We start from the raw sequence: 19,671 nt of genomic DNA, 5'->3' as shown, positions 1-19,671 counted from the left end.
CCTCCAGATCCTCCTGGCAAACCCGAGGTGACAGACATCACCCGCTCTTCTGTGTCATTGTGCTGGACAGTGCCCTTCAATGATGGTGGCAGTAAGATCATTGGTTATGTGGTGGAGAGAAAAGTCTACAGCACAGATGAGTGGGATGACAACCGCTGGCTCAAGTGCAACTATACCACAATCACAGAGAACTACTTCACCATCACAAACCTAGGTGAAGGAGAGACCTATGAATACCGTGTCGTTGCCAAGAATGCTGCAGGTGTTCAAAGTGTCCCTTCAGAGACCACTGGACCAGTCACATGCAAGGATGAATATTGTAAGTTCAAGGGTTTTGTTTGGGTTTGTTTTTTTTTACCTTGATAGTATTTAAATAAGTTAATCTACATTTCCTGTTATTTTAGAAACAATAAATAACTATGAATGAATGTAACTTTAAAGAAAAAAAAGCTCCCCTGCTTGGTGTACCAGGCAGAATATCAATAAAAATGACTAAAACAAAGATTGTTTTCAGGGTTCAGTTCATTATACTGGTATATGTTGTTATTTTTTAATGTAACACTAATCATCCCTTACTTTTTGCAGCTCCTCCCAAAGCTGAACTTGACAGCAAACTGATAGGTGAGACTGTCACTGTTACTGCTGGTTCTGACCTTGTCTTGGACGGTGCTGTGGGTGGTAAACCAGAGCCTACAGTGTACTGGTCAAAGGGTGACAAGATTTTAGAACTTGGAGAAAAATATTCACTGACCTACACTGCCACTAGAGCCATGGCTGTCATCAAGAGCTGTGACAGATACGACACAGGTAGATACATTCTAACTGCCAAGAATGCCAGTGGAATTAAGACGGCAGCTGTCAGCGTTAAAGTTCTAGGTGAGCAGCCAAAAGGACACTAATTAATTAGTGTGTCGTAATAGTTTGAACTTTCTGATTGAAATGTTGCTTTCTGTCTGTTAGACACTCCTGGAGCTCCAGCTGATAGGATTGTAATCAGCAGAGTCACAGAGGAAAAATGTACAGTGTCTTGGAAGATACCTCTGGAGGATGGTGGAGACTCTGTCACCCATTACATTGTGGAACGTCGTGAGACCAGCCGCCTCAACTGGGTCATCATGGAGACTGAGTGCAAGACCCTGTCATGTGTCAGCACTAGGTTGATCAAGAACAATGAGTACATCTTTAGGGTTAGAGGTGTCAATAAGTATGGGGCTGGAGTTCCTTTGGAATCTGATCCCATCATCGCCAGAAACGCTTACAGTAAGCTGCAGCATTTTTCCAAGTCTTACTTACAATTTCAATTTTGGATTTAGGTGTTATGGATTATATTACATCTTATGAAAGGGAAAACGTAATGTAGATGTGTTTGCGTGACTCTGACCTGTTCCCACTCTTCCACAGCAATCCCCTCCCAGCCAGGCACACCAGAGGCGACTGCAGTGGGTAAGGAGCACGTTATCATCGAGTGGCTGAAGCCTGAGAGTGATGGAGGAAGCGAGCTCAAAAACTACATCGTTGAAAAACGAGAGAAGAACAGTAGCAGGTCAGAACAAATTCTGGATTCACTGAAGATGTTGAGACATCATTTCTTAAATAAAGATACTTATCCTTCTCTTTCATGATGTTGTTTTGTTGTTTGGACCAGGTGGACTCGAGTGAATAAGACCTACACCATCTATGACACCCGCCTGAAGATCACAGGCCTACTGGAGGGAAGCGAGTACCAGTTCAGAGTTACAGCAGTCAACTCTGCTGGATACAGCCAGCCAAGTGACACCTCAGTATACATCCTCTGTAAAGACCCCACATGTAAGACATTTTTACTTAAAAAAAAGAAAGAAAGAAAGAAAACTGTAGACATTGTCCTTTTAATGCCAAGAGAAAAGTGATATTATTTAATATTTTTCAGTTCCATTCAGTTCACTTTTATTTATATAGCACCAATTCACAGCAGAAGTCACCATAAGGTGTTTTATATTGTAAGGTAAAAATGCTAAAATGATGGAAAGAAACACAACAATCATACTAACCACTAATAGCAAGCACTTGGCAACAATGGGAAGGAAACTTTTAACAGGAAGAAACCTCCATCAGAACCAGGTTCAGGGGAAGAGCAGCAATCCCCACGATCAGCTGGGAGTAAGGGGAAAGAGAGGAGAAAGATACCGGAAAAAGGCAAACTAAAGGATAGGCAGAGTTTAATATTTACTAAAGATTTAATACAGTAGGCAATGAAGGCTGTCCAACATACAGTGTTAATGTGGACATATGCTGATTAAAAAAGACTCCAAGATTCTTCAGTGTTATTGGAGGCCAAGGTAAGTATCTGGTTAGACACCATGTTTCGATGTCTCCACCATGTTGTTTTAGGCCTGAGTACATCAAGCCCTGTTTTCTCTGAAATTAGTAAATGAACAAAGTAGTAAATTAGAGGTATTTCAGGTCTCGTGTCTTTAAGACATGCCTTTGGTTTAACTAGTTGTGGAACTTCATAATTAACCTTTTTGTGCGAAGAAAACTCCCCATTTACATGCACATAGCACAGTGCTATTGAACCCCACATTGTGGTGTAGTTGCACAGCAAGATAAGTACTAACAGAGGCCATTTGATCATCTGTAACCTTCACTAGTGATATATTTATATTGTGATACACTCTAAATCCTGGCTTTAGAGTGTATTAAGATAAGATGGGCCTGATTATTTAAGACCTTGTATGTGAGGAGCAGAATTTTGAATTCTGGATTTAACAGGTGAACAGATGAAGTCACTATGTTTGTTGTTAATCAAGTGGCACACACTGTGCTTTGCAACAGGATGAGGAAGTGATACCAATGCTGAAAGCACCACCCCAAACATATTTTACAACATATTTGTTTAGATAAAATACATTTTCAAAAATTCCATTTCATCTACAGACACCCCAGCTCCTCCATCAGTGCCTCGCATCACAGACACAACGAAACACAGCATCACCATGACTTGGACCAGGCCCATGTATGATGGTGGATCAGATGTCACCGGCTACATTGTGGAGATCCTAGAGGAGGGTTCTGAGCAGTGGTACCGTGCCACTGCCAAAGCCCTCAAGACTAATGAGTATGTGGCTGCTGGTTTGGCTGCCAATAAGAAGTACAGATTCAGGGTTGCTGCCATTAACAGCAATGGGACTGGAGAGTTCAGTGAACCAAGTGCTGAAATCGAACCACTTGAGAAAATTGGTAAGTAGGTGTAGATTTCTGTTGAAAAAAATCAATATTTGAACTACATCTGAACTTTTTAATGTTCTATGTAAACTATGCTCCATCCACTCAGAAATACCCGATTTGGAGCTGGCTGATGACCTAAAGAAAACAGTGTGCCTCCGCGCTGGAGGTACTCTGCGCCTATTTGTGTCTGTCACTGGTCGTCCGACGCCAGTAGTGGCCTGGAGGAAGACGGGGGTGGAACTACAGAGCCGTGGTTATATTGAGACTACTGACAAGTACACATCACTGGTAGTAGAGAAGGTTGATCGCTACGACTCTGGAAAATACATTGTAGAGGCAGAGAACCCATCTGGAAAAAAGACTGCCATCATCCTTGTTAAAGTCTATGGTATGTCAACCAAAGTTTCCACAGAGTTTGTTAAAAGATTTTGGATATCAAATATGTACAGTCACCATACAGTTAGTAAAGTAATATAGTTTCGAAATATGATCTTTTTACTTGCCTCTCTTTGTCAGACACTCCTGGTCCTCCAGGTTCAGTGAAAGTGAAGGACTACACCAAGGAATCTGTTGTGATCACCTGGGATGTCCCAAGCATTGATGGTGGTGCTCATGTCAGCAACTATATTATAGAGAAGCGTGAGGCCAACATGAAGTCCTATAAGACTGTTACCACTGAGTGTAGGAAAACACTGTACAGAATCAGTGGACTGGAGGAGGGTGTGTACTACTTTTTCAGAGTCCTGCCAGAGAATATCTATGGTGTCGGTGAGCCCTGTGAGACAGCGGAGGCTGTGCTGGTGTGTGAAGTGCCCTCAGTGCCTGTGAAGCTTGAGATTGTTGATGTTTCCAAATCTTCTGTCACCCTGCACTGGGAGAAGCCTTTGCATGATGGTGGCAGCAGATTGACAGGCTACATTATTGAGGCCTGCAAAGTAGGCTCCGACAGATGGAGTGCTGTGGCGACAGTTAAGGCCTCAGTATCCCAGCACACCATCCAGTCTCTGACAGAAAATGACCAGTATCTGTTCAGAATCCGCGCCACGAACAGCAGGGGAGCCAGTGAATCCACTGACATTGTCACTCCAGTGATCATCCAAGAAATCAAGGGTAAGATATCAAAACACAAATCATCACATCATTTCTGTTTTTACTAAGCTGTGAAAAGCTTTCATAAGTCATATGAAAAATTTTGTGTTTACTGCAGTTATGCCCAAGATTGACATGACAAGTATCCCTCAGAAGATAGTTCATGTGAATTGCGGCAAACCCATTGACCTCAACATCCCAATAAGGGGCAGACCACAGCCAGTCTGCTCGTGGTACTTTGGTGGTGTGAAGCTGAAGGACACCCTGGACCGCATCAAGATTGACAGCACCAGCAAATATACCCATCTCGTCATCCGTGAGACGACCATCTCTGACACAGGAGACTACACACTAGAGGTGAAGAATACCATAGGCATGGCAACTGAAGTTATCAAGGTTATCATCCTGGGTAAGCAGACATTCTTTACTAAACTGAATGTTTTATATTTTCAGTTTTTATTTAGTAAGGTGTATTTTTCCTTCAGAGAAAAATCAAAAGACAAAGAAATAAAAAAGACAAAAACTGTCTTCCTAAATAGCTGCCTTGTTGTTTCTGTTCAGACAAACCGAGTATTCCTATGGGTCCAGTAAAGATCGAGGAAGTCGACGGTGTTTCAGTGACAGTTAGTTGGCTACCTCCAGAGAATGATGGTGGTGCCAATGTCAGTGGATATGTTGTTGAGCAGCGTGATGCCCACCGGCCTGGCTGGACCACCATCTCCGAGTCTGTGACAAGGCCTTGCTTTAAATTCACTAGGCTCTCTGAAGGAACTGAGTACGTGTTCCGTGTTGCAGCCATGAATCGTTTTGGCATTGGTGGCTTCCTGCAGTCTGATGTGGTGGAATGCAAGAGCGCCAAGAGTAAGTTCTCTTTCCATAAGATGTTCTTCATATGCACCTTCAATGAGAATTGTGCTGCCTTTGATAACTTGCACTGTTGCTTTGAAAACCTTCTTCTTGTTCTTTTCAAGCCCACAAGTCCAACTTCTTTCTGAAGCATTTTTTTACAGTTTCAGTTTCACACTGTTATTGGTGGTCACTGTATACAATTACAAGTAGACAGGTTCTGATTTGATATATAAACTTAAAAATCCTATTAAACTGTGGATTGTTTATTCTCACTGAACTATATGGTACTATGTCTTGTTTGTTATTCATCTCTGATTGTTTTTCTTTTCTATGTAGCCATCCCCGGACCCCCAAGCAGGCCAGAAGTGCTTGATGTCACCCATGAGGGCATGACCCTGACCTGGAAACCACCTGAGGACAATGGTGGCTCCACTATTGCGGGCTATATCATAGAACGGAAAGAGGCCCATTCTGACAGGTGGTTGAGGATCAACAAAAACCCTGTTACTATGACCAGGTACCGTTCCTCCGGACTGATTGAGGGCCTGGAGTATGAACACCGTATCACAGCCATTAACTCTAGAGGGGCTGGGAAACCCAGCGAGAGTTCTGTCATTACCATCGCTTTAGACCCCATTGGTATGTCCCGCAAAAGATCACTGTAACAGTTGTACTGCTTTTCTGTTTTAAATTAGCCATACCACTGTGGGGTCACTATCTTTACCTATTCTCTCTGTTATTAAACAGAACCTCCAGGTCCTCCAGTTCAGGCCAGAGTCACAGACACTACCAGGACTTCTGTTTCTCTAGCTTGGCTTCCACCAGAAGAGGAGGGTGGTTCTGTCATTACTGGCTACTTTATTGAAATGCAGAAGGTAGACCAGCTGGAATGGACACTGTGTAACACAACTCCCACGAAGATGTGCGAGTACATCATCACCCACATGCCACAGGGGGCTGAATACAAATTTAGGATCATCGCCTGCAATGCTGGTGGTTGTGGAGAAGCTGCTGAGATTCCTGGAGTGGTTAAAGTCCAGGAGATGCTTGGTAAAGAAAGAATTTGAAATATTTATAAATCCTTTACTTCAGTTTTTTGGTGGCATGGCATATAGCATCCTGGCATTTTTAGCTTTAGTTAAAAAAAAATCAAACCTCTGTCTTCTTCAGATTATCCTGACTATGAGCTGGATCCTAAATATGAAGAGGGCTATGTGGTCAGACAAGGTGGTGTCATCCACCTGTCTGTACCCATTAAGGGTAAACCCATCCCTACATGCAAGTGGACCAAGGATGGTCGTGACATCTCCCATCGGGCCATGATTGCTACGCATGATGACATCACTGAGCTGGTCATCAAAGAGGCGCATAAAGATGACACTGGTACCTACGACTTGGTGCTGGAAAACAAATGTGGCAGGAAGGCTGTTTATATCAAGGTGGGGAGCGTGTCTGAAAGACTTTATTAAAGAATGGCTAATGAAATGAAAACATATATTGTATAAAATCTAATAATATTTGCAGCCTTAAAAACGAACTCTCTGTACCTCCTCTCTGTAGGTGAAAGTGATTGGTCGCCCAGATGTCCCAGAAGGGCCTCTGGAATTTGACGACATTCAGGCCCGATCAGTAAGAGTCAGTTGGAGGCCACCATCAGATGACGGTGGAGCAGACATCCTGGGATACATAGTGGAAAGGCGGGAGGTACCCAAGGCTGCCTGGTATACAGTGGATGCTCGAGTAATTGGGAACTCTCTAGTGGTGAAGGGCCTAAAGGAGAATGTGGAGTACCACTTCAGGGTTGCTGCTGAGAATCAGTTTGGTGTCAGCAGAGCTTTAAAATCTGAAGAGTCTGTCACACCAAAGACTCCACTTTGTGAGTAGTGATATATTTGTTATTAGTCCAACTTTCTCAGTCGAACTGGGAAAATTTTGTATTTAATAAACCTATTGTTGTGATAATCATTCACTCTGAACATACTGTAACTCTGATAATTTAATTTGTAAAACCATCCTTTATCACAGGCCCACCTGAACCTCCCAGCAACCCACCAGAGATCATGGATGTTACCAAGTCCACAGTTTCTCTCTCCTGGGCCAGGCCCCGCGACGATGGAGGCTCTCGTGTCACTGGATATTATGTTGAGAGAAGGGAGGTTTCAACAGAGAAGTGGGTCCGCCACAACAAGACCCACATCACCACCACCATGTTCAATGCCACTGGTCTCATCCCTGATGCAGAGTACATGTTCAGAGTTGTCGCACAAAATGACATTGGACAGAGCGAACCTGGTCCTGCTTCTGAATCTGTAGTCTGCAAAGATCCATTTGGTGAGTTATGGCTCAGTCACACTAGAGTACAAATAGGGCAACAACCTCCTTGCAACTCTTCCTTTACTTAGTGACTGTTAATTTTTAAGTTACTGGCATTTGTCAACCATTTGCATGTAGTAACGGTGACTAGTCACCCAGAGATTGAACGTGTAACACCCTCAACCTCTGTGTCACCACTTTTGACTGCAAGGTGATTGCACAGGTCGCCTGGTAGGAGGTGACACCACCTCCAAACAGTCACAGTCCAACTCAGAGTGACTGCAATTACTTTAAGAGATACTGATGAAATTTTGCAAATAACTGCTATCTAATTTATAAATGCAGACAGATTGCCAACTCATTGCAATCAATCTAAATCAGTCTGTGCTGATAAGGGAAACGTATGAGATCAATACATTCTAAAATACTTTTAGAATGTATTGATGTTAGAATGAATTTATCCAAGATTATTGACCCTTTTCCTTTCTGTTTTCCTGTAGACAAACCTAACCAACCAGGAGAGATTGACATTGTCTCTGTCACTAAAGACTGTATCACCATCCACTGGCTCAGGCCTGAGCATGATGGTGGCAAGGAGATCCTAGGTTACTGGATTGAGTTCAGGCAGGCTGGAGAGAGTGCCTGGAAAAAATGCAATAAGGAGCGCTCGAAGGATCGTCAGTTCACCATGGGTGGCTTAATGGAAGCCACTGAGTATGAGTTTAGAGTCTTTGCTGAGAACGAGACTGGACTCAGCCGACCTCGTCGCACACCTATGGGCATCAAGACCAAATTGAGTGGTAAGCTGTTGCAGGATTGAGGTCTATCAAAACAAATGACCTCGTTGCAGTAGAATTTGACATTCAATGTATAACATATCTGGCAAGTTCAATACAAATGTTGTTTAACTGACAACAGAAAAATATATCTTAGAACCAAATTTTGACCAAGATTTAATGTTAAAGTCAAAATCGTGTAAAATCTAATGTTTAAAGGGAAAGACAACCAATTTATTTGTAATTCCTTTCAATTTACAACAAAAAGTAAAAATTAAATACATTTAGTGTGATTAAACATTGCTGTCTTTCTGCAGTTGGTGAGGCTCCAGCTTTGACAGAAGACATCCAAGATGTAACAACTAAACTTGGCGAGTCTGGCACTCTGACCTGTGGCATTATTGGCAGACCTCTGCCTGAGATTAAGTGGTACCGCTTTGGCAAGGAACTGATCCAGAGCCGCAAGTACAAAATGAGCTCAGATGGTCGAAACCACTCCCTCAGCATTCTAACAGATGAACAGGAAGATGAGGGCCTGTACACCTGTAGGGCAATCAATGAGGCTGGAGAGATCGAGAGCAGTGGTAAACTGCGTTTACAGGCAGCTCCCCAGTTTCACCCTGGCTTTCCCCTGAAGGAAAAATACTTTGCTGGGGCTGGCACCAGTCTCCGCCTTCATGTCGTATACATTGGCCGTCCCATCCCACAGATCATGTGGTTCTATGGCAAGAAGCCTCTGAATCCATCTGAAAATGTGATCATTGAAAACACAGAGAGCTACACCCACCTCGTGGTGAGGAATGTTCAGAGAAAGACCAACGCTGGTCGCTATAAGGTGCAGCTCAGCAATTTCTTTGGAACTATTGACACTGTGCTTCGTGTAGAAATCCAAGGTGAGATCAAACTATAAACAAATTGCTTAAGGGCTCCACATCCATCCATCCATCTATCCATAAATTTAAAATCAAAGTTACAAATGAAAGCCCTTTGCATGAGTTTTCAGTTTCAGTCTACAAATCTTTCATATATATATGCGCGTGTGTGTGTGTGTTTCTAGACAAGCCATGCATGCCTGAGGGGCCCCTAATTGTTGAAGCCCTGCTTAAGAGCTCAGTTGTCATCAGCTGGAAGGCTCCCAAGGATGATGGAGGATCAATGATTACCAACTACATTGTGGAGAAACGGGAGGCCAAAGAAGGGGAACAGTGGTACCTGGTGTCCTCCTCTTTGTCTGGAACCACCTGCCGTGTCCTCAATCTGACGGAGAATGCTGGCTACTACTTCAGGGTTTCAGCTCAGAATCAATATGGAGTCAGCGAGCCTCTAGAGATCCCATCAGTGGTTATAATCAAGAGTCCATTTGGTAAGTTTATTTATATTTTATTTTGGTGTCCTCTTCACAGATGGCTTATTCTGTCTCAAATCAACCACAGCTTCTACTCGACCGTCTCCTATTTGCATAAGTTATAGAGTACCATCTAGAAACTTAAATGTGTTCATTTTGTAAGGAGCGTATTTAGTTTTCAAGATCTGCCACTCCATAGAATATGGGACTTCTGCACTATAGTAACTTTCCTATTTGTTTTTCAGAAAAACCTGGCATCCCACAGCAGCCTTTCATTATCAGCTCCACAAAGGACTCTTGTGTTGTCTGTTGGAAGCCTCCAAGCAGCGATGGTGGAGCTAAAATCACAAACTACTACCTGGAGAAACGTGAGAAGAAACAGAACAAGTGGATGTCAGTAACTACCAAGAAGATTGCAGAGACCAACTATGAGGTCACAGGCTTGATTGAAGGCTTCGAGTATGAGTTCCGTGTCAAATGTGAGAACATGGGCGGTGAGAGCGAATGGAGTGAGATTTCTGAACCCATCATCCCCAAGTCTGACCAGCCTCCTCGCACTCCCACATTCAGGGAGGAGATCAGAGACATGACTGTCAAATACCATGCCAGTGCAACATTTGTCACTAAGGTACCTTTTTTAAAACTACATTGCTTATTCCTTTAAAATCTCTCAGTTTTTAAGTCAAAAATACAATCATAACATCATTGTTCAGTGGACACCAGTTATTTATTTTGTCTCTTTTTCCTCCAACAAGGTGTTGGGCTATCCAAAGCCTGTTGTGAAATGGTACCGTAGTGGAAAGGAGATCCTGGCAGATGGAACTAAGATCAAAGCGCTGGAGTTCAAGGGAGGCTACTATCAGCTTGTCATCACTTCTGCTGATGAGAATGATGCCACAGTTTACCAAGTCAGAGCAACTAATTCCTCAGGATCCATCTCTACCACAGCCAACTTGGAGGTGGAAGGTAATATCATAATTTCCAAATATTTTCTAGAATGCACTAAATGCATGATATCTTCTTTCCAATTCCTGATTTTAAAAAAGCCCACATTCATGAGAATAAGTCATGATTTTGGTCATTTTTATTGTAGTTCCTGCTAAGATCTATCTGCCTCAAGAGCTCCAAGGAATGGGCGCAGTCCATGCTGTCCGTGGTGATCACATCACCATCAAGATCCCCATCTCTGGCAAACCTGAGCCAACAATCACTTGGCAGAAAGGTCAGGAGATCCTCTCCAACTCTCCTTATCACCAAGTCATCACCACAAGGTCTTTCACATCCCTGGTATTCCAGAAGGGAGTCCAGAGGAAAGATACTGGCTACTACATTATTACTGCAAAGAACAGGTTTGGAATGGACAAGCAAACCATCGAGGTGAATGTGGCCGACATTCCTGAAGCTCCAAAAGGCCTTGTGGTTAGTGAAATTGCAAGGGATTCTATCACTCTTGTCTGGGAGCCCCCTGTCAGTGATGGTGGAAGCAACATTATTAACTACATTGTGGAGAAGTGCCCCACCACCAGTGATAGGTGGATTCGTGCTGGACAAACGACTGACTGTAGTATCACTATCATCAACATATTTGGAAAGGCCAAATACCAGTTCCGTGTTATTGCAGAGAACCAGTTTGGTCTGAGCCCACCATCTGAACCAACTGAGCCTATCACCACAAAGGAAGACAAGTCTGTAATTAGGAACTATGATGAGGAAGTGGACGAAACAAGAGAAATTACTAAAGAGGAGGCTCTTTTCTACAAGGTGAAGGAGCTGTCCTCAAAGTACATTATCTCTGAGGAGCTTGCTCACTGCCAGTTTGGTGTGGTTCACCGTTGTATTGAGATTGCCACAAAGAAAACCTACATGGCCAAGTTTATCAAAGTCAAAGGAACTGATCGTGAGGTGGTTTTGAGGGAAATTGAAGCTCTTAATTTGGGAAGGCATAAGAATATCATCTACTTGCATGAATACTTTGAAAGCATGGAGGAGATCATCCTTATCTTTGAATTCATTTCTGGAGTTGACATCTTTGAGCGGCTTGGCACCAGCAACTTTGAGCTTACAGAGCAGGAGATTGTCAAGTACCTTAGACAAGTCTGCTCTGCTCTCAAGTTCCTGCATTCCCACAACTTTGGCCACTTTGATATCCGCCCAGACAACATTGTGTACACTACAAGGAAAAGTACCAACATAAAGATCATTGAGATGGGCCAGGCTAGGCTTCTGGTGCCGGGAGAAAACATCAGAATGCTCTTTTCAGCACCGGAGTACTGCGCCCCAGAGGTCCACCGCCATGATTTGGTCACAACGGCCACAGATATGTGGTCTGTTGGTGTTATGGCCTATGTTCTACTCAGTGGCCTTAATCCATTTGCAGCAGAGTCTACCACAAAGATGATTGAGAATATCACCAACTGTGAGTATGTCTTCGACAGTGAAGCATTTAAGGATATCAGCCTGGAGGCTATGGACTTTGTTGACAGACTTCTTGTCAAGGACAGGAAGCTTCGTATGACAGCCCATGAGGCTCTGGAGCACCCATGGCTCAAGATGAAAATAGAGCATATTAGCAACAAGGCTATCAGGACACTGAGACACAGAAGGTACTATCAGACTCTGGTAAAGAGGGTTGATACTATTGTATCAGCAGCTCGTGTGGCCTATGGTGGTGCTTTCAAGAACCAGAGGGGATTGGCTGTTGGTAAAGTGAAGATTGGAACTGAGTGCCATGGCTTCCGTGCTGGCCCAGTCATGCATGCCTCAGCTGAAGAAGGTGGTTATGCAAGATTCACTTGCAGCATTGCCAAGCATGACAAGAGTACACAGGTGTCATGGTACTTTGGTAACTGCCAGCTACACACAAGCCACAAGTATGAGATTACTTATAGTAATGGCTTTGCCAGTATCTACGTAAAGGACATTGAAGAACGTGATGATGGTGTGTACAGATGCAAAGTGCTGAGTGATGATGGAGAAGACAGTGCTTATGGAGAGCTTTTTGTCGAGACAGTGAGGAGTATCAAAGAGTACTATCTTAGCCGCTCCATCAAGAAATTAAGGAGGAGAGTTGACAAGACTAAGCTTCTGCAGAGACCACCAGAGTTCACTTTGCCTCTCTACAACCGCACCGCTTTCATTGGCGAAGATGTGCGTTTTGGTGTTACTGTTACTGTGCATCCAGAGCCTTGCATAATTTGGCTTAAGAATGGTGAAAAAATCAAGCCAGGTGATAATGACAGCAAGTACACGTTCACCAGTGATAAGGGTCTATACCAGCTCATGATCCATAACCTGGACATGACTGATGATGCTGAATACACCGTTATGGCCCACAACAAGTTTGGAGAAGACAGCTGCAAGGCCCGTCTCACTGTGGCACCACATCCTGTGACAGAAGAAACTATGAAGCCCATGTTCAAACGCCTGCTGGCTAATGTTGAGTGCATGGAGGGACAGAGTGTCCATTTTGAGCTCAGAGTCTCAGGTGTACCACCTCCTACTCTTAAATGGCAAAAGGATGGTCATCCACTACAGTTTGGTCCCAAGGTGGTTGTCATACAGGAGGACGTTGACTCTCATGTCCTTCACATTAGAGAGACTCTACTTGAGGACTCTGGTGTTTACAAAGTTACTGCAACCAACTCTGCTGGCACCGCCAGCTGTCAGGCAACATTGAAGGTGGACCGCCTTACCTATACAAGGAGAGAATATAGGAGTGAGGAAGAGAAATACATGCACATACAGAAACAAATTGAAAAGACCAACAAGATGGCTCAGAAAATCGTTGCTACTGAGGAGCTTGTACCGCTTAATCCCACTGCTCAAGAAGCTCTCAAATATGCTGCAGAGATTTACAAGCCAGCAGTGAGCACGAAGAATGTCGAGGGTGAGTTTGACATCAAAGAGGAGAAGTCAGAGACCAAGAAGTTGGAGGAGGAGAGGAGGATCTTCATGCCCTATGAAATTCCTGAGCCTGTGGTTCATGATCCCAGAGTTCTTGATGAGAACAAAGGTATCAAACTGTTTGTACCTCTGTCAGATATGAAGTGGTACAGAAAGCTAAAAGATCAATATGAGATTTCAGAGAGGATGGAGAGGATTGTGCAGAAGAGACAGAAACGTATTCGTTTGTCCAGATGGGAACAGTTCTACGTCATGCCCCTTCCTAGAATCACTGACCAGTATAGGCCAAGATGGCGTATTCCAAAACTCACTCTAGATGATCTGGAGACTGTCAGACCTGCACGCCGCTCTCCCAGTCCTGTGTCAGAGGCGTTGTTCAGATCTAGGAGGAGATCTCTGGGAGACCTTAGCGATGAGGAGCTGATGAGAACAGAGGAAGAAGAAGGAATGATGTTGGAGGATGAACTGGAGCTTGGCTTTTCTGCCTCACCTGCTGGCAGCCCTGTACGCATTGAGCGACGTGCCATGGAGCATGAGGAAAGAAGGCAGGAAGGTAGACATGAAACCGTTGAGGTTGCTGAGACAAAGAAGAAACGTACCATCTCTCAGTATATGAGGAGGAGAAGGTCACTGTCACCCACTTACATTGAGCTAATGCGTCCAGTTTCAGAACTGATAAGACAACCACATGATAGGCATCCTGTGGAAGTAGAGGGAGAGATTGTGGGGAGGAGGTCCCCTACCCCAGAGAGGACCCGACCACGTTCCCCCAGCCCCATCAAGTCAGTTGAAAGGTCTTCACGCTCCTCCTCGAGGTTTGAGCGGTCTGCCCGTTTTGATATCATGTCCCGTTACGAGGCCAGAAAGGCTGCTCTGAAATCTGAAAGGAAGTATCAGTTGGTCAGTCAGACACCTTTCAGTTTGGACCATGCCCCGCGTGTCACTGTTAGGATGCGTTCTCATCGTATCCCAGTTGGTCAAGATACAAAATTCACCCTAAATGTACAAGCTAAACCAGAGGCTGAGGTCATGTGGTTCCACAATGGAACTGCGATCTCTGAATCCAGTGAGAAATTCATCTTTACCAACATGACTGGTGTCTTGACCATCACTATTCTGGACTGTCAGGAAGAGGATAGTGGCACGTATCGCTGTGTATGTTCCAACTCTAAGGGAGAGGCTTCAGACTATGCTACCCTGGAGGTGTCAGGTGGTAGCTACACAACTTTCTCTTCTCGCCGCAAGGATGAGGAAGCTCCCAAAGCATATGTCCCTGAAGTCACTCGAACAGACCACTACCACATCTCCCACTTCAAAGCTGGCTATGCTTCACAGACCCACTTTGAGGTAGAAGAAACCAAATCTAAGTTAACCGAAACACATGAGGTATTCACACATGAGAGATATGGCGCCTCCTCTGAAAGGTACTCCTCTGCTGAGAGGTATGACTCATCTATCAAGTATGCTTCTGCTGAATACCTGTCATCTAGTTCCTCTTATTCATCTGACAAATTTTCTCTGAGTGGGAAACACACCATATCTGAAGCTAAACTGAAATCCTCTACCACTGCTGGTGATGAGGAAGTTTCTGTCCAGAAGGCAAAACTTTCTCTTCCAGCTAGAATCCTCACTAAGCCTCAGTCTGTGACTGTTGAGGAGGGAGAGACTGTCAGATTTACCTGTGATATTGATGGTGAGCCTGCACCCACTGTGACATGGATACATGAGAGCAGAACCATTGTCTCATCCCACCACATTCAGGTCACCACAACTCAGTATAAATCCAGTTTGGAAATCTCCTCTGTGACAGCCTCCCATGAGGGCAGTTACACAGTAGTGGTAGAGAATTCAGAAGGCAGACAGGAAGCTCATTTTACTTTAACCATCCATAGAGCAACCCCCAAGCAGGAAGTTAAAATAGTCAAACCCCCTGAGCCATCCGTGAAGTCACCCACTCCCAGTGTAAAGTCACCTGCACCTTCAGCCACATCCCCTATTCCCTCCACAACCTCTGCTGTTCCCAGTGTGAAGTCACCAGAACCTAGCACCAAATCCATCGAGCCTTCAGTTACATCACCAGCTTCAAGTATAAAATCTCCTGAACCAAGTGCAACATCTCCTGCTCCAAGTGTGAAGTCCCCAACACCAAGTGTGAAGTCTCCTGAACCCGAGGGGATTAAGTCTCCTAAGACCATAAAGTCTCCTGAACCAACTGCACCTTCTCCTGCACCGAGCTTAAAATCACCGACTCCAGGTGTCAGATCTCCTGAGCCTGAGGGACCTAAGTCACCACGAGGTCTAAAATCTCCTGAGCCACGACTCAAGTCACCACCACCAACTAAGACCCTGGGGACTGGAAAGTCACTGGAATCTGAGGAAGTAAAATCACCCCGGGGTATCAAATCTCCAGAACCTACAGGAATCAAAATGCCAAGAGGTGTCAAGTCCCCAGAACCTCCTGGACTCAAAACACCAAAAGGCATCAAGTCCCCAGAACCAGCAGGCATCAAATCACCAAGGGCACTGAAGTCCCCTGAACCTGAAGGGATCAAATCACCTCCTAGAATGAAGTCTCCTCCTCCCACCATGTCCCCCAAGAGAGTTGTATCTCCACCCACCGTAAAATCCCCAATCCCAAAACCCCCCAAGGTCATGAGTCAGCTAACAGCAGAAGCCTGTGAGGGGTCAGTGAGGATGTCCTGTGTTTGTGAGAGCTCCGTCAGAGAGGTGGTATGGTATGTGAATGGGAGGAGGCTTTCACAAAGCAGTCGCCTAGAGATGCACTATTCTGAGGGTTCTTGCAGCCTTTTGATCCATAATTTAACAGACAGTGATCAGGGAGAGTACATCTGTGAGATGAAATCAGAAGGAGGAGTATCCAAGTCTTCTTTCAACTTCACTGGACAAGTGTTTCAGTCAATTCGCAAGAAGATTACAGCTTATTGTGAACAGCAGCTGGGACTTCAAGGTAGGCTTTTTCTATCACCATCCAGAAAATCTGATCCAGTTTAATGCTTTAAAGAAATTATAACAGAGCCCTAACATTGAAGTCATTCTTAACAATGACATGTGTGTTATCGTTTCTTCTGCCAGAATCAGTATTGATGAGTCAAAAGGAGTCATCGTCATCCTTGAGTTCATCGGTGATGATGAAGAAAGAAATCCATACAATGGAGGAGTCGTCTGCCTTTTCTTCTACTTCCCAGCAGGCAGTGATGTCATCCATGACGGATTCCCGCTCCTTCAGCAGCATGGCAGCTGAAATGAAGTTTGAGACCATGTCCATGTCCAGCATGTCCTCCGTGTCATCTGAGGCATATGCCATGAGCTCCAGTAGCCTCATGGAGATGGCCTCCCACATGGAGGGATCACTTAGAGCTCTTGGTAAGATCATAAGACTCTTGGTAATCTGTAAAACTGTACTTAGCTTCCTTGCATCCACCAGCAACACAATTATCCTTCTTTTGAAATGAAACCTCATAAAGATGCTGAATTAAGCTCAATTAGCAAAACATGCTTTTTTGTCATAACATTTTTTTGTTTGTGTCTGTTGTGAAATTGTGTGCCTGCCTTACTCTAAATGAAAAAAAGGTTCTTGTTCTGTGCATATATCATGGGTTCCAGGTTCTGCTCCAAGGATTGAAGCTCTGCCAGAGGACATCAGCATTGAGCCTGGCAAAGTCCTGACAGTCGCCTGTGCCTTCTCTGGTGATGCCAGACACATTGAGTGGTCGCACGATGGCAAAAGGATTGAGTTGACTGCTGCCGGACGCTTCCATATTGAGACCACTGAGGACTTGACCACGCTCATTATCACTGGGGTGAAGAAGGAGGATGCTGGAAGCTACACCCTCAAACTGTCAAATGAGCTGGGATCTGATACAGCAACTGTTCACATTAGTATTCGATCGGTGTAAGGAAAAAAAAACAACTCTTCAAAACTTCCCCTTTTTCCTTTTCTCATGCGTTTTTATTTAATCAAGCAAAAGAATCTACTTGATAAAGATCTGGATTTCTGTTCTTGTAAATATGAACTATTTTTGTAACTATCTTGACATTAATTTTTGCCAAACTAGACTAAAGTCTAAAGGTGTTATAAAATGTACCATATTGGATAACTGTGACTTAGGATTTTTGATCCATTATTCTGTGACATGTACATAATGTATATAGCCGAATTTACCGGTTATGGGAAGTGTATGCATTGTTATTTATGACAATAATATTAACTAAAACAAAATGAAACTGTATATGGTTTAACAGGAGAAAGTTCCAACAGGAACGAATACTCTGTTAAACTAAGAAACTAAACTTTGTGCCTCAACGATAAGTTGAAGTCTTAAGATTGCCTCAACAGGTAGAGAGGCTCCCTGTTGATGTTAACTCAATCAGAGACAAAACTATGAATACACTGCTTTAGAGAGCAGTGCATTAGCATTGTGAAAGCAGTGTGAGATCCTGAATGCTGTTTGCATTTACCCTCATGTAAGCAGGATGACTGGACCTCGCACTCCGACTGATTCTGTCGTACTGCTATTTCACTGACGTGCTCAGAGTGCAAGCGGCCTGCACTCCCTGAGCACAAGTGTTTCTTTTATATTTTGTGCTCTGCATCTGGCAAACAACCACTGATGAGACTTTTCACTTGTACCACCAACCTGGCCAATCACTTTAAATAAGAGTCCCTCCTGTGCTTGTTTGCAGAAACAGAGCTGTCTCTCGGAGGTATGCAGTGTGTTTGTGTGCTAGTTTTTAGAAGTTCACCTGTCAGTCAAGGTGGGTGCGGCAAAGCAGATGTATGAAACCACCTACTGCTGCGTTCAACAACAAGTCCCACATGTCGCCCTGCAGTTTAAGGGTTTGATTGAAGTTTGAGTTGTAGTTTTGACTATTTTCGCACCCTCCTTGAGTCTTTCCTCCAGTTATTTCTTTAATAAAGCATGATTATCAGCACTACAGTATGTTTCTGCTGTGGTTATTCGTCACATTAAAACACATCGTTTAACACATTTAGGTTTCTATTTTCAGGAATTAACCTGTTATTCAGGGGCAAGTGTCTGAGTTATATGACATGTGGCTCAACAGCACACTGAGTAGGTGGCGAGGTAGGCTGCACGCAATGTGAGAAACAGAAGTGACTCCATCTGTAATTGTGACTTTTTGCTCAGTTTATGTGAGGATTTTTCTAACCATGAGAGCCACAGAAAATTGGGATTGTGGGTAGAACAAAGAACACAAAGAATCTGATCACTTTATAGTGGTTAGGTGAAGGAATCAGCTGAGCTGGCACTCTCTGGTGAGTTCTGGTGGTAAAATATTGACCATTATGTGCTGTGACAACCATGGGTAAATCCAGAGGTTCGAGGGCAATTCTAAGCTGGTGAATTAGTTGTTTGTCCAGACAGTTTTGTTCAGGCCTCAAATTATCATGCCCTATGTTGACAGAACGTTGAATGTGGGGAAGTTTTGACCCTGCCTGCCAGTTTCCCCATCTTTAATTATTGGGATGCAGGCTGGTGGCTAACCACAATATACGCAAATATAATCAGTTCCTCTGATTTTAAGTTAGCTCTCCCCAACTGCTTTGGCTCTTCAGTGTTAGCAGCTGGGGGACTGTAAAAAAACAACAACAACAAAAAGATGAGAAGAATCAACCACTGGAAGCAGAAATGGGGCTATAACTGGAAGTTGGTCGGGACTTTCCCTATGTATTGGCCAAAATGGCCAAAGTTATAATTTCCTCCAAGCTTTTAGGTTCATCACAGGTTGCCATTTGATCTTTCATGGTATCATTTAAGGTATTTTAAAATGTTCTGCTCTTTAGTTTTAGTTTCCATATTCACTGAGTTACTAGTTCTGTCACTAGCTGGCTAACATAGACTAATGTAAGTCTATTAACTGCAACCACCAACCAGCCAGTCTAGAGAGTTCCACATTCTGTACCGGAACAAAGTTGTGTCTAAAAACTTTAAACACTTCTTAAATCCAGCTTCATAAGTGTTAAATCTATGACAGTTTTGTTTTACAGTGGGGCTCCATGGTGTAAATTAGCATTAATAGGTGTCTACTTTTCATATCTAATTTAAACTGTACCAAAGTGAAAGTGATCTCTCTTTTCATATCAAACAGTGTTCTGTCATAAAGCTTCCAGCCTGTGGAATGTGGATAAACCTCCACTCTTTTGATGAG

The 19,671-nt window shown here is 43.8% G+C and overlaps 1 protein-coding gene across 3 annotated transcripts in view; it reads left to right on the top strand.

The window, feature by feature from the left end:
- The window catches only part of LOC146690116 (titin-like), a 218,377-nt gene extending 199,939 nt beyond the window's left edge, over positions 1-18,438 (top strand). For all 3 annotated transcript variants that reach the window (XM_085434978.1, XM_085434981.1, XM_085434979.1), the window contains 23 exons: positions 8-319; positions 586-876; positions 961-1,260; positions 1,402-1,543; positions 1,646-1,809; positions 2,917-3,219; positions 3,314-3,595; positions 3,724-4,317; positions 4,415-4,705; positions 4,858-5,157; positions 5,482-5,784; positions 5,893-6,195; positions 6,316-6,584; positions 6,706-7,021; positions 7,171-7,476; positions 7,959-8,258; positions 8,552-9,127; positions 9,292-9,597; positions 9,825-10,207; positions 10,335-10,545; positions 10,673-16,450; positions 16,576-16,866; positions 17,107-18,438. In XM_085434978.1, the coding sequence (XP_085291104.1) occupies positions 8-319; positions 586-876; positions 961-1,260; positions 1,402-1,543; positions 1,646-1,809; positions 2,917-3,219; positions 3,314-3,595; positions 3,724-4,317; positions 4,415-4,705; positions 4,858-5,157; positions 5,482-5,784; positions 5,893-6,195; positions 6,316-6,584; positions 6,706-7,021; positions 7,171-7,476; positions 7,959-8,258; positions 8,552-9,127; positions 9,292-9,597; positions 9,825-10,207; positions 10,335-10,545; positions 10,673-16,450; positions 16,576-16,866; positions 17,107-17,399 (12,614 nt within the window). In that variant the 3' untranslated portion in view covers positions 17,400-18,438. The remainder of the gene's footprint in view (positions 1-7; positions 320-585; positions 877-960; positions 1,261-1,401; positions 1,544-1,645; positions 1,810-2,916; positions 3,220-3,313; positions 3,596-3,723; positions 4,318-4,414; positions 4,706-4,857; positions 5,158-5,481; positions 5,785-5,892; positions 6,196-6,315; positions 6,585-6,705; positions 7,022-7,170; positions 7,477-7,958; positions 8,259-8,551; positions 9,128-9,291; positions 9,598-9,824; positions 10,208-10,334; positions 10,546-10,672; positions 16,451-16,575; positions 16,867-17,106) is intronic.
- The last annotated feature ends 1,233 nt before the right edge of the window (positions 18,439-19,671 follow it).

Source organism: Copadichromis virginalis, linkage group LG16 (genome assembly GCF_057382275.1).
Source record: "Copadichromis virginalis isolate Kocher_CV1m ecotype Utaka linkage group LG16, C_Virginalis_male_GT1.1, whole genome shotgun sequence".
NCBI classification, from domain to species: domain Eukaryota; kingdom Metazoa; phylum Chordata; class Actinopteri; order Cichliformes; family Cichlidae; genus Copadichromis; species Copadichromis virginalis.
This window is presented reverse-complemented; position numbering and strand designations above follow the sequence as displayed.